Here is a 13,433-nt window from a genome sequence, read left to right as displayed (position 1 = left end):
TAATAATAATAATAATAATAATAATAATTATTATTATTATTATTATTATTATTATTATTATTATTACTACTACTACTACTACTGCAACTAGTAGTAGTAGTAGTAGTAATAATAATAATTTATATTTAGACCCTTTAATAGCTATATAGAGCTAAACGCTTCCCAATTGGAAACATTCCCATATCTGAGTTTGCGGCTGAATCCCAAATTACTCCTTGGTCCCTATATAGGGTACTAGGTAGATGTGGCTCTGCAGCCCTACATAGTGCATATGTTCATTAAGGAGCCTATTGGGATTCAGCCCATTTCCTTCATTGTGGGCAGTGAGAGTAAGCTGTGTGTGTGTATGAGTGTGTGTACACAATACAGGATGTTTTTATTAGGAGCGACTGCGCACTCTCTCTCTGTCGGAGACTGAATCTTTCATTATAAATAAATTCAGTATATTTACGGGGGAAAAGGACAACAGCAGTGGGAGCCGCCTGTGCGATCCGCAGGTTCGAGGTGTGATTTTTTTGTGAAGTAACACTCTGCGTGATCAGACACCAGCTGAGTTGAACCTGAAGCCTCCATGTGATTACAGACCCGCATCTTACTGGAGCTGATCATCGGTGAAGCATCGTGTTGTGTGGAGCCAGAAACAGTGACAGCATTTTGCAGCCCGGTTTGTGAAATGAATCCCAGCCGGCAGGCAGACTGAGATCAGACAGCGGATGTGGGAGGACACTAGAAGGACGGGGGTGCTTTCCTGGTCTGGAATAAACAGCGAAGTCTCTGCGTGGATAAACAGTGTCATCTCTTCACTTCACAGAAATGGAGAAGAACCTAGACGCAAGAATCGTCCTTAGAATTTCTCCTAGATTTTCTTTCCACTACCTCCTACCTTCCTCCTCTAGCTGCTTAGACCCTGATGATGGAAATCAACACACTGGATTATAAAGCTTCAATCAAAGCATGGGAGTGGGATTCATTTCTCTTGTCTGGATTTCTCTTTAATGAAATAAGGAACTATTTGTGCCATTAGTTCATTGAATCCATTCATCAGCCCTGAGTCTGATACGGACAGAATGACAGCATTCCGGTCATCCCTTTTGGCTCTGATAACGCGCACATTTTCTCCATCTGTTCATCAGGAGCGATGCTTTTCCACATGACTCCTCTGCATGCAGACGTTCTGGCTTTCTGTTGTTTTAAATCAGGTGTTTGCTGAGGAATAAACAAGACCCACGACATGCATCTCGGACTGGATGAGAGCAGGGAATGTCAGTACAATCAGATCTGCACCCATCATAACTCCTCATCCATGGAAACCCCGCACACTAAAAAGAGGAGAGTGAAGAGAAAGTGGCAGGTCTTCCCAGGCCGGAACAAGTTCTACTGCGATGGGCGGATCATGATGGCGAAGCAGTCCGGCGTGTTCTACCTTACCATGGCTCTGATCCTGGTGACCAGTGGGCTGTTCTTCACGTTCGAGTAAGTGTTGAGTAACCATTTGAGTGAGGAGTCACTGTGAATGTCCCACGTGTGCTCCTTGTTGGTTTTCAGTCATGATCCGACTTCACACCGGCTCTGACCCACACATGTACCATGATTTGTTATTGCTGTATTTGTAAAGCACTGATTCTAAGATCCAGCCTCCATCCACTCTTAAACAGGATTCTCCTTGTAACCTTTTATGTATCATTAACACTCACTTGTAAGGTTCCCCATAAAACCTTTAAGATCCAATAGAGTACAACTTCCTGCTAGTATATTTCCTACATAAATGTAATAACGGTCAGATCCAGAAGCTTTCCTTTTTTTGTCTCTGTGGAAGAACTCCAATCCCAGTGTTCTGTATAGAACTTTTAAGTTCTCCCAGAGAACTACACCAAAGAAGAGGCGTCAAAAGCATTAATTTAAGCCCCTTATAGTCATTTTTATACAGAATGTATGGTATAATCTTCAAACAATAGTTGACTCCAGGACCTTTCAAGTCTTCTTAAAGGTTGAAATCTCACATGTTTTCTGCAGAGGGCCCAGCATCTTGGCAACTCTGGGATTTGAACTTTCTTCTAAGACAAAAACAATCTTAACCACTGAGCTTCTGCTGCTCTCTTAAACAATCTGGATTTTACAGTTACAATAAAGTATATCCCTTTTTAGAGAAGGTTCCAGGTAGATGTTCTTTAGAGGTAGCGCATGTATCATAGTACATAGAAAATGGCAGAATCCTCACCCTGATCCACACCCCTGTGCCTACAGATAGATAAGATTTAAGGATCTCACTCATGGACTCTATAGAGGCTCACTAACATTCCTGGGAATCTTCTGGTCACTTTACAAATGAGGCAAAATTTCAGATAGTGGTAATAGTAGCACTTTTTATAGTAGTAGCAGTTTAGCCCATGATTATAAAAAATGAGAAAAGAACCTCAAACAGATTGAAGTGTAGGTGTAGAAGGTGTAGATTTATTGCCAACACTTTAACTGCCACTATATATCGAGGCTTCAATTCACTTCAGAATTTATGGGCTGGTTTTCCACACCAGATCTCGCCTATGATTTACTAGTTTTGAGTTTGGTCATTGGACAGACATCGCAGTGTCAAAAACAGCAGTAAAATGTATGTGAGGGTAGATTTGATTAATTTCCGAATAGATGTGAAATGGAATGTGGGTTAATGTATTAGCACCGGATTCAAGGATAAATGTAAGGATTCAGCCCTGTATATATACACATCAGGCATTATGACCACCTGCTTAATATTCTGCTGGACTCCATGGGCACCTCACAACTTACATTACTTTAAGGATACTTTTGATAGATACTGACCACTGCAGACACCCCACAAGAGCTGCAGTTTTGGAGATGCTCTGATCCAGATGTCTAGCCATCACAATTTGGTGCTCAAATCCTTACGCTCGCCCATTTTTCCTGCTTCTAACACATCAACTTTGAGGACAAAATGTTCACTTGCTGTCTAATATATCCCACCCACTAACAGGTGCCATGATGAGGAGATCATCAGTCTTATTCACTTCATCTCTCACTGCTCATAATGTTATGCCTGATCGGTGTATATTAAACCCTGATAATATATTTAGGGGAGAGTGGGGAAAGTTGTAACAGGGATCTGTCAGTTGCTCCAGTGGTGAAGACATGCTCAGTAGCATCCTCTGCCTGTCTGCAAACAACAACTTAATCAGCTCTGAAGAGTTCATTATCAAAATTCAGTCTGAGATATGAAATGAATTTTCTCATTATCTGGAGAACATTAGAATTTTGTGTTCGTGTTGTATACAAGTGAAACCAAAACAGGGTAATGGCTGACAGCGTCATGTCAGCTGTAATAATACTACCAATAAAAGTAGGTCAGTTCATTTAAAAAAATTGTTTTGGTAAACCTTTCTATTAAGAAATATTTATTTAGCATTTCTTAGAAGGAGTCTCCGGTGTCAGGGCTTTGTTAGAGTCAGATGTAAAACTGTAAAATGTTAAATTTTCCAGAATCCATTGGAAAACCTTTGTCGTTACTTGCTAACATGACAAGCTGCATTTTATTGTTTGTCTTACTTCAAGATCGAGACAAAAAAAGAGAGTCAGGGTCTTAAGATTTGATTCCACAACCTTCTGGTCACTGAGATAAGGAAAGGAAACACTCATACACAGCGGCATAAGGAAGATAAAGGACGTGATATTCGATGATAAATGATGTGTGGGACTTAGTTTCCAGTATCCCCATCCTCCACACAGCCCACTTCCCACAACTTTCATAACACGGCACTCCCGTCTTCCTGTTTCCTTGGTAACAGTTTCCTCTCCTGCTTCGAAACAGCCGATGTCTCCTAGGAAACAGGAGGGCACCAGGCCCACGGTTCGATGTGGTGCCCTCCAGCTGCGTTGTGCTATTTTAAATGGTAATAAAAGTCCAATAAATTGGCTCTTCATGCTATTAGAGGCAGCACTTAGTGCTGAGACGCAGAACGCTGCAATGCTTGTGTTCAGTCGCAGACTTTGTAAAGAGGTAGCAATTAAATTGGTTGCGGAATTTGCTGATTTTTTTTTTTCTCCAAATGGTGGCTGCAGACATTTTGGACTCAAAATGTGTTAGTAACATTTACAAAACAGAATCTGGCGCCACACTGTGTAGTGTGTAATGTTATCCATCTACCATTTCTTCTTGGTTGAAGTCTCATCATCGTCGTGACGATTATTATCTCAGTGGATGTTTTAGATCAGTTCAGATCAAGAGGATAATGAGTGAAGTTGTTCTTAATTGGATCAGGATATAATATTCAAATTGGGCTTAAACATTACATCTTACTATCAGCTCCAACCCACATGACAGCTGATAGTAAGATAAGTAAACAATGTGGTTCTAAGCCCGTGTTCATCTCAGATTTAAAGATTCCTTTGGAAAATTGTGAACTGTGTTACTGCAATGCAATGTTTACTATATGGCCAAAAGTACGTGGAAACATGACCATCGCACCCATATGTGGTTCTTCCCCCAACAAAGTTATAGTTTCCCTTTTACTGCAACTAACAGACCCGAATCAGTTCCAGCATGACAATGCCCCTGTACACAAAGCCAGCTCCATGAAGACATGATATGCTGGAAGAACTTGAGTGTCATGCACAGAGCCCTGACCTGAGCATGTTTGGGATGAACTAGAACACCAAATGCATGCCAGGTCTTCTCACTTAACATCAGCACCTTCAGCTCTTGTAGCTGAATGAACACAAATCCCCACAGATGCTCCTAAGGCTAGTAAAAAGCCTTCCCAGTAGGGTGGAGGCTCTTATAACAACAATAATAGGACCAACTCCTCCTTAATGTGCATGGGTTAATATGCGCGTGATGGTCAGGTGTCCACATATTTTTGGCTGTGTCTGTCTGGTTCCTTCATTTCATGCTTCTGTTTAAACCAGCTCTGCCTCAGACATGAGAAAGTTCTAGAAATTCCAACCCAACTTCCTATTTACTTATTTTTTTTTAGCTAGTAATTTGCTAGCTATGTAGGTAGTTAAACGAAAGTATAAACAAAATTGCTTCATCAGCGTTGTGTTTGAAGGACAAGTGTGTTTCCAGTACACATGCTCCTCAAGTGACCACTCGAATGTCACACACTTCCAAATGGGAAGTCAACATATTAGAATATTACATTAATCTAAGGATGTATGCTGTAGGACGAGCTGGACCATTCTTGTAGGTTCTTGAAGAGTAGATTAAGATCTGAGGTGACATTATGAAGCTAGACACCAGGTATTTTGCCATATTGTACAGACCTCACCTGCCCAGTCATGATCTGTATCGTGAACACATGTTTGAAGACATCCTTTGAAAAACTTGCCAGTGACTAACCAAGCGCCAACAAGGTTACGCCCAAAGGCTTTCCTATTAAAACTCACCCCAATTAGTAGCATTGACTGCAGTCAGCTAGGTCGACTAAATAGATCTTTAACAGCCATTTATTACCTCACAGCAGATAATGTTTGTTTTTACTGCATGCAAGCGGACCTTTTTTATCACCGCCCTTACTTTGACCTCTTCCTTGACGAGATATTGGAATAGCTTATTTTTAAAACCTCTACATTTGTTTTTTGCCCTCTACGTTCCCACACTGGTGTCTACAGATATTTATTCTCCTTAAAGATCACGTCTGGCACTAAGACTACAAATAAAATGACTTTTGCTGGCTCAGTGTTTGTGTTCCCAGCCTCTAAAATAAACACATTCCAGCGATTCTACTTGGGAAAACATGGTAGCCTGAAGCACACTGATGTTTGCTTGACAAGCTGTCGAATCTGACAAGCATCTTAAGAGGATTAGCATTAATTACATCAGTGGCATGAGCAGCGGTTGACACATTTTAGTCTGCAGTTCTCATGTAATATTATGACTACCATGTGACTGTTAGAAATAATATATATATATATTAAAAAAAATGTTCTTCGAAGTTTTCTCATGTTTCTAATAGAGTTATATAAGCTACAGAACCCCACGTGTGCAAACAAAGATCCCATAAGAGTTCTGGATACAACCATGTTTCTGAAAAAGATGTATTTCTGTCCAAGATTATGAAGCACAAATTACCCAAACATGTATATCACACGTCTTAGGCTATGAGCGCTGGTACAATGTATAAGTGTGTGAATGTGTGTTCCTAGTGCCCTCTGATGGACTACTGTCCCGTCCACACACACACACACACTGCCTTATGTCTTATATCTTATGTCCAGCATTCCCGTTATAGTATCCCGGCTCTATGACTCTTGGCAGGTTAAAGTGTTTACCGAAGATGACAGAGTAAATGATTTTTAAACCCATTAAAACCAGTGACCACTGTATTTCCACTGTACTGGCTGTGATGTCATGTGCGTTTAAAAATCCAGCTGGGAATTCCGACTCATGTTTCTGAATCGAGGTTGTAAAACAGGATTCATTCACCTCATTATGGTTCCACATACATATGAACTCAGTCATCTTTAATCATCTTAGGAATGCACAGAATAGCACCCAAGGACAAATTTCGGTAATAGAAAACGTCCTTGCACTATTTTATTTTTCTTGTGTGTGTAATTTCCCATGTGCAGAAGTGATATGAGAAGAAAACGGAGGAGAAGGAAATCGCCAGAAGGAAGGTCTGCGTGACTGTGACTCAGAACGGAATATGTAATCTATTCACTTTTAAAGCTTTCAGCGGGGCATCCTACCAGCTGTGGCACAGACATCCTTACACACTCACTGCAGCAGATACAACTCCATTAAAAACAAAAAAAAAAATCAGTGTTAATGTCAGTAAACTTGGTTTGGAAAGTTTTAGTATTTGTATACTGTTGAAAGGAAGATGAGGAATTTGTCATTAGTTATGTAAGGAATAGTTATGTATAAGAAAATAATTGATAGTTTGCCAAATGAATCCATATTTGAGCCACATTTAACATTGTGGATCATCTGAAAGACAAGTTAGCGCTTGTGTTACAACAGCTGTATACACCAGATTCTCTGTATTCTTTAATAAGTTAAAAAAAACAATGCAAATTGTCTTGTTACAGTGGTCAGGACGTGCAAAACACAATAACAAATCCAATAACATAGGGCACAATTCAGACAATACCGGAAAAGGTAGGCGTACACTACCAGTCAAAAGTTTGGACACACCTTCTAATTCCATGGTCTTTCCTGATGTTTATTTCTTTCTACATTGGAAAACAATGCTGAAGGCGGCCGAAATACACAATAATCTGGTTTGAACAGTTGATATTGAGATATGTCTGCTACTGATGCTCTGTAAAGCCTTCATAACGCCTCTAATCTGAGGTGCTGTTAATTGGTGATTTCTGAGGCTGGTCACTCTAAATGAACTTCTCCTCTGCAGCAGAGGTCAGTTTTGGTCTTGCTTTACTGGGATGGTCTTCATGTGAGCCAGTTTCATCATGGTGCTTGATGGGTTTTGCGAATGCACTTGACAATACTGTTCTTGCAAGAACTATTCCAGAACACCTGACCTTCGTGTCTTAAAATAACAACTGACTGTTTTTTGTTGTTGTTACATATGGATCACTTAAGTCCATGTGTGTTATTTCATAGTTTTGAAATCTCCAGTATTGTTCTAGAATGTAGAAAATAAATCCCTAAACAAAAACCACTGAATTAAAAGGTGTGTCCAAACTTTCGACTGGTAGTGTAGTTTGCGACTGGAATTCTTACCACTGATTGGATGAGACATCTGTCACTCAAGATAGTAGGAAACTGTGTAACTTTATTTCTTGTACAGGTGTGGAGTTCTGTGTAAACCATTTTTTTCAACTTTAAATCTTTTAAAGAAAATAACAAACATGCATATTTATAAGAAAGTGGAATTTATTTAACTCTACTTTGAGGAAGGACGTCCATATGCCGTGATTTTGGATAACCTGATAGTGTATCATGGCTTAAATATTAGTTTGCGATGTCTAAAAACTAAAGAACGCAGGTATGTTTCGAAGACAAAACTATTCCAGATTAAAGGATGTAAGGAGCGTTATAAGAACAGAGCTGTGTTCATGTACACGTGAATAAACCTTCTACTGCTGCAGCCTGCTGGACTTCCTGTATATCTTGAGTGACCGATGTCTCGTCCAATCAGAGGTAAGAATTCCATTCGCAAACTATACCTACCTTTTACGATTTGTTATTGTGTTTCTGGATTGATTCTGTTTTGCAGTTCTTGGCCACCGTATCTTGTTACAGTAAAACTGAAAATCCTAAAGTCCTAAAATGGAAAACATTTGGAATGAAAAAGTCTCCAGCTGACACTGGAGACTCCTTCCAAAAATGTCTAATTAAACGAATGCCTAATTATAAATGATTTCCTCTCTTCATTAAATAAACAGTAATAAAGGTTATTATTAGTGTTAGATAAATGCAGTTGGTCTGCCATGTGGAAACCAGCTGGAAATAAACCCTTACTGTCAGAGCTAATGCTATAGAAAAAAAAAATGAATCAACTCCCTGTAGTCGCAATTATTAATGAACTATTAATTAAAGTATTATTAAAGAAGATGGCAAACCTTGAAGTGGAGGCATCACATTTCTAACCGAACATGCATCTACAGATTCTTTTTCTGCTGGACAAAGCCATCTTGTAACCTCTTGTAAGTGTCTGACTCACAGATGATGTGAATCTTGTCTGAAAATGATGAAGGTATATGCTAAAGCTGGTTTTGTGGAGGAGGAGGAGGAGGAGGAGGAGGAGGAGGAATAGAGACTGACATGCACACTGACGGAGAAGTGCTTAATCAGAGCGGCTGTTAAACTCTCGAATAAAAGGCAGACACGGTAAACAGAGTAAACAGGATGATGCCCTCACAATGAGCTCATCATGGACACTTTCATTAAAACACTGTGATGACCGTTACCTTTGAAGAAGAATGCAGATATTTTTCACATGGGGTCTAAGGATTCTCCTAATGTGCACTGAAAAACGTTGAATGAAACCTGTATGTTCTCACCTGTATGCTATAATGATCTATAGGCTGTTTGTTTCTCGCGTCATCTCCATTAGCAGACCCGGCTTCTGCTCTTAATTTCACTACAATCCTTTATCTATTAAAACCCACATTTCTTACTGACTGTAAAAAGGCACAGTTTTCGACCTCGAGGCAGTTAAAGGAGGTCGAATATTTCAGTCGTTTTCAGTGTTTTATATTCGAAAGGGTGATTTTTCTTTCCCGGAAAGTGCCGGAAGAAATCCGACCCCTACTGCTTGATACCAGCTGTTACAGAGGAGCTGCTGCTCATGAAGAATGGAGCAATTTTTCACGAAAGAAAAAAAGTGTTCAATGTGTTGACGTGCAGAAGAATGTTTCTCAATGCAAGCGGCTGCTGTTATTACTTTTTATTGCCTGTTGTGTTTCCATTACTTCATCATCCACCTGTAGGTTGAAAGCATCAAACATTACAATAAATATAGGAGCGAGAGGACGGGTATTAACACAGTGCTACTCATACGGCTATGGGGAATGAGGCTATGGAGATGATTTGAAATGGATTGTGTCCCGAAATGGTTCATTTTATATTTGGTAGATGTTTTTTTTCCAAACGATCCAAGACAGCGACACAGCAATGAACATGTTCAGTCGACTCAAAATTTGGGAGGATGGAAGGAACCTATTTTTAATGAGTAGTGCTTGAGCAAGTGTTTAAAACCCTGAGTTCTTGTACACGTGGGGAGTTTTGGTGGACGAGGGCATATTTACAGTCAAAAAAATCAAAATAAAGAAAAGATAAATGGGCCATTGGGCTTGAGAAGATGTCGAGATCCTGTCTGACCAAAAGTAATAAAGAATTAAAAGCAAAGAAGCTTGTAATGCCTTACATTTCATTCATATATTAGACAGCATCTGCACACAGATGCTGCATTTCTTTCCTAGTGAGAGAAATTAGATTACACATAGCAATGAAGTTAGTGCCACAAATAAACTATCAATACTCAATCACTGATGGTGATTTAGTTATTATCTTTGATTAACCTTATTAAAATGTGGATGAGGTTGCCTTCTGAGCCTGGTTCCTCTCGAGGTTTCTTTCTCATATCATCTTAGGGATCTTGCCACTGTCACCAACAGTCATCTTTTGGTCATTGGTGAAAATCAGTTTTCTGTATTTATCTATTTTAAGTGTAACAGTTCAATCTTTTTATACTACAGCATTGATCAATTCTCGATTACGTTTATGGCAGACGCTCTTATCCAGAGTGACTTACAATGTATTTCCCCCTATATATCTGAGCACTTGAGGGTTAATGGCCTTGCTCAAGGGCCCAGCAGAAGCAGTTTGGTGGACCTGGGAATTGAACATCTCACATCCTGATCCCGATTGTGATTAGTCAGGCCCAATTAATCATTTATAGTTTTTGCAGCTGCATTGTAGGACTGAGAGAAACACAATTTCAATCCTCTGTATGTCCTTTACATATAGCAGAAATGACAATAAAGCTAAATATGACTCTCTCTGATCAAGTGGTTTATATTAATGTACATGTTCTAATAGGTTATTGTTTCTATGGTAACAACTTACACCGGGACTTGTATGGTGGAGACTCCATTTACTCTAAGGCTAATAATGTAATAAAAATTAAATTGTATAGTCTTTAATATGAGGAAGGAGACATCCATAGCTGCTCTAACATAAGCAATAACAGGAACTAGTCTAATGGATGTTCCAGAACATTAGATGTACCTATAAATAGATAAAAAAATTCATTCATTAATAGAAAACCAAGATAATTGTTTGCAAATTGCTGTGAAAACACTTCAGGATGTTCTGTTCTGAAACATTTAACACCATCCAGTTGTTGATTGTTTTAACAACATGTCCCGTCATGTTTAATTCTTTATTTCCTGACACACTAATATTTCTCATCTGCCTCGTCCAGCTGTCCGTTCCTGGCCTCTAACTTGAGTCCAGCCATTCCAGCCATCGGTGGTGTGCTCTTCCTCTTCGTTATGGTCATGCTCCTCCGTGCGAGCTTCAGCGACCCCGGCGTTCTGCCCCGAGCCACTCCGGATGAGGCGGCTGATGTAGAGAGGCAGATAGGTAGGACCATGTTGCTGTGTTTCCCTTTATCTTCCTAATTCATTTCTGTCTTGAGTAATGGTGATGATCATGTGATCACAGTGCTAATCAAAAATCTAAATAATTTTGTATGTTGTGGTCATGGTACAGTGTTTTCCAGGCTGTAAGAGACATTAACTTAAACTGTTTACTTAAAGTACATTAATACTTTAAGTACTTTACATAATGTACAGAAAATAATGCAAACATTACAACCGACGTTATCTGAAAGTTCATTTGTTTCAGTTAAATAAAGTTTAAGATTCATAAAGTTGTACAGTCTTCCACTGTTATTGTGCTTACCTCACTCAGTTAGCATGATTAATCTCAGTGCTAGTGTATCTGTTAGCATCTAAATGCCACATGTCTCTAACCCTGGGATATTCAGTTAGATCAGAGCTGGGGGTAAATTAGAAAAACAATAACAGATGCTTTAAATAAAAAGTTAAACAAAATAAAAACTCTAAGAAAGTTTCATCAGGCCTTTAAGAACTTGCATCTTGTTGTATTAATCATGAAGCCAGCTGTAGTATACCCTGAGTATATTCTGATCAAGAATTTATATATATATATATATACATTTGTGGCTTACATTTACATAATTTGGCAGATGCCCTTATCTAGAGTCACTTCCATGTATCTTGTTTATATAACTGAGCAATTGAGTGTCAAGGGGCCAGCTCAGTGGTCCTCAGATTCAAAATCGCTTCTGATTAGTAGTCCAACACCTTAACCACTGATCTCCCACTTTCTGTATGACACAGATCTGATTTTGCATGGACTTATCCAGAGCAACTTATGGATAACATATATAATCCTAGATTGGATACATATCCTATATACAGGCATGCAACACAAATGAAAACGATCAGATATCTGAATTTATGCGGTTTCTCCCCGCTGTGTGTATCACTGTTGTCATCCTCCTCCGGTGTCGGCATTGCAGCAAAACAGCAGCGGAAGACAGCGACACAGCAGTGAACATGTTCAGTGGACTCAAAATTTGGGAGGATGGAAGGAACCTATTTTTAATGAGTAGTGCTTGAGCAAGTGTTTAAAACCCTGAGTTCTTGTACACGTGGGGAGTTTTGGTGGACGAGGGCATATTTACAGTCAAAAAAATCAAAATAAAGAAAAGATAAATGGGCCATTGGGCTTGAGAAGATGTCGAGATCCTGTCTGAGCAAAAGTAATAAAGAATTAAAAGCAAAGAAGCTTGTAATGCCTTACATTTCATTCATATATTAGACAGCATCTGCACACAGATGCTGCATTTCTTTCCTAGTGAGAGAAATTAGATTACACATAGCAATGAAGTTAGTGCCACAAATAAACTATCAATACTCAATCACTGATGGTGATTTAGTTATTATCTTTGATTAACCTTATTAAAATGTGGATGAGGTTGCCTTCTGAGCCTGGTTCCTCTCGAGGTTTCTTTCTCATATCATCTTAGGGATCTTGCCACTGTCACCTCAGGCTTGCTGATTAAGGATAAAATAGTAACTTTAAACTTAATCATTTCTTTTATACTTCTGTAAAGCTGCTTTGAGACAATGTCCATTGTTTAAAGCGCTATACAAATAAATAGAATTGAAATGAATTGAAAATACACTATTTTTTGGTAGTTCTGGTTTCTGATATCAATAAATTACTGAGCCAGTAAAAAAAAAAAAACACCCTTTGTCATCCAATGTAAAGCAATTTGTAAAGGGAAAGAAAATGAAGGGAAAAATGACCGCGGGTTGTCCAATGGCTTTGACTCACTACAGCTGAACCCTGAATGATCTGGATGATTAAGAGTCTGATTAGATAACAGTTAAAGATGTGTGCAGTGTAAGCAGAGAGAAGAACAGGAGCACCACCCGAGCTATTTAAAACACTTTCCTGTCTCTCTGCCAGCACCCTCATCTTTCAATTCTGCACGAGTTCTGCTTCCACTGTGCTTTTTATAAATTTCCCATTTCATGCCGCTGTCTTTGCATAAGATGAAAAATCTTGTCAGAGAACATACCGTTATGACCTTCCTCTCACGTCTTTTCCTGAGGCTCAGTGATGTGCAGACTGAACTAGAGAGACTCGGATTTAGACCGAGCAGGTTTGAGGTTATCTGCCTTCCTCTCACCATGTGTATGCTTTTAACTGATTCTCTGCTCAGCGTCTGCTACTGCGCAAAAACGGAAAACTGGTGAAAAAACGGTGAAAGAAGGGTGAAATATTCATAATCAGGTCAGCAAATCTGGAAAACTGGTGAACAAGTGGTGAAATATTCATAATCCAGTCAGGAAATCTACAAAACTGGTGAATAAATGGTTGAAATATTCATGATCAGGTCAGGAAATCTGGAAAA

The 13,433-nt window shown here is 39.2% G+C and overlaps 1 protein-coding gene across 1 annotated transcript in view; it reads left to right on the top strand.

Annotated features, from left to right (window-relative positions):
* Positions 1–301: 301 nt before the first annotated feature.
* The window catches only part of zdhhc14 (zinc finger DHHC-type palmitoyltransferase 14), a 31,827-nt gene continuing 18,695 nt past the window's right edge, over positions 302–13,433 (top strand). The window contains exons 1-2 of the mRNA XM_058379513.1: positions 302–1,473; positions 10,905–11,065. Of these exons, the coding sequence (XP_058235496.1) occupies positions 1,232–1,473; positions 10,905–11,065 (403 nt within the window). The 5' untranslated portion in view covers positions 302–1,231. The remainder of the gene's footprint in view (positions 1,474–10,904; positions 11,066–13,433) is intronic.

The sequence above is a fragment of the Hemibagrus wyckioides genome, linkage group LG25, assembly GCF_019097595.1.
Source record: "Hemibagrus wyckioides isolate EC202008001 linkage group LG25, SWU_Hwy_1.0, whole genome shotgun sequence".
In the NCBI taxonomy this organism is placed as follows: domain Eukaryota; kingdom Metazoa; phylum Chordata; class Actinopteri; order Siluriformes; family Bagridae; genus Hemibagrus; species Hemibagrus wyckioides.
This window is presented reverse-complemented; position numbering and strand designations above follow the sequence as displayed.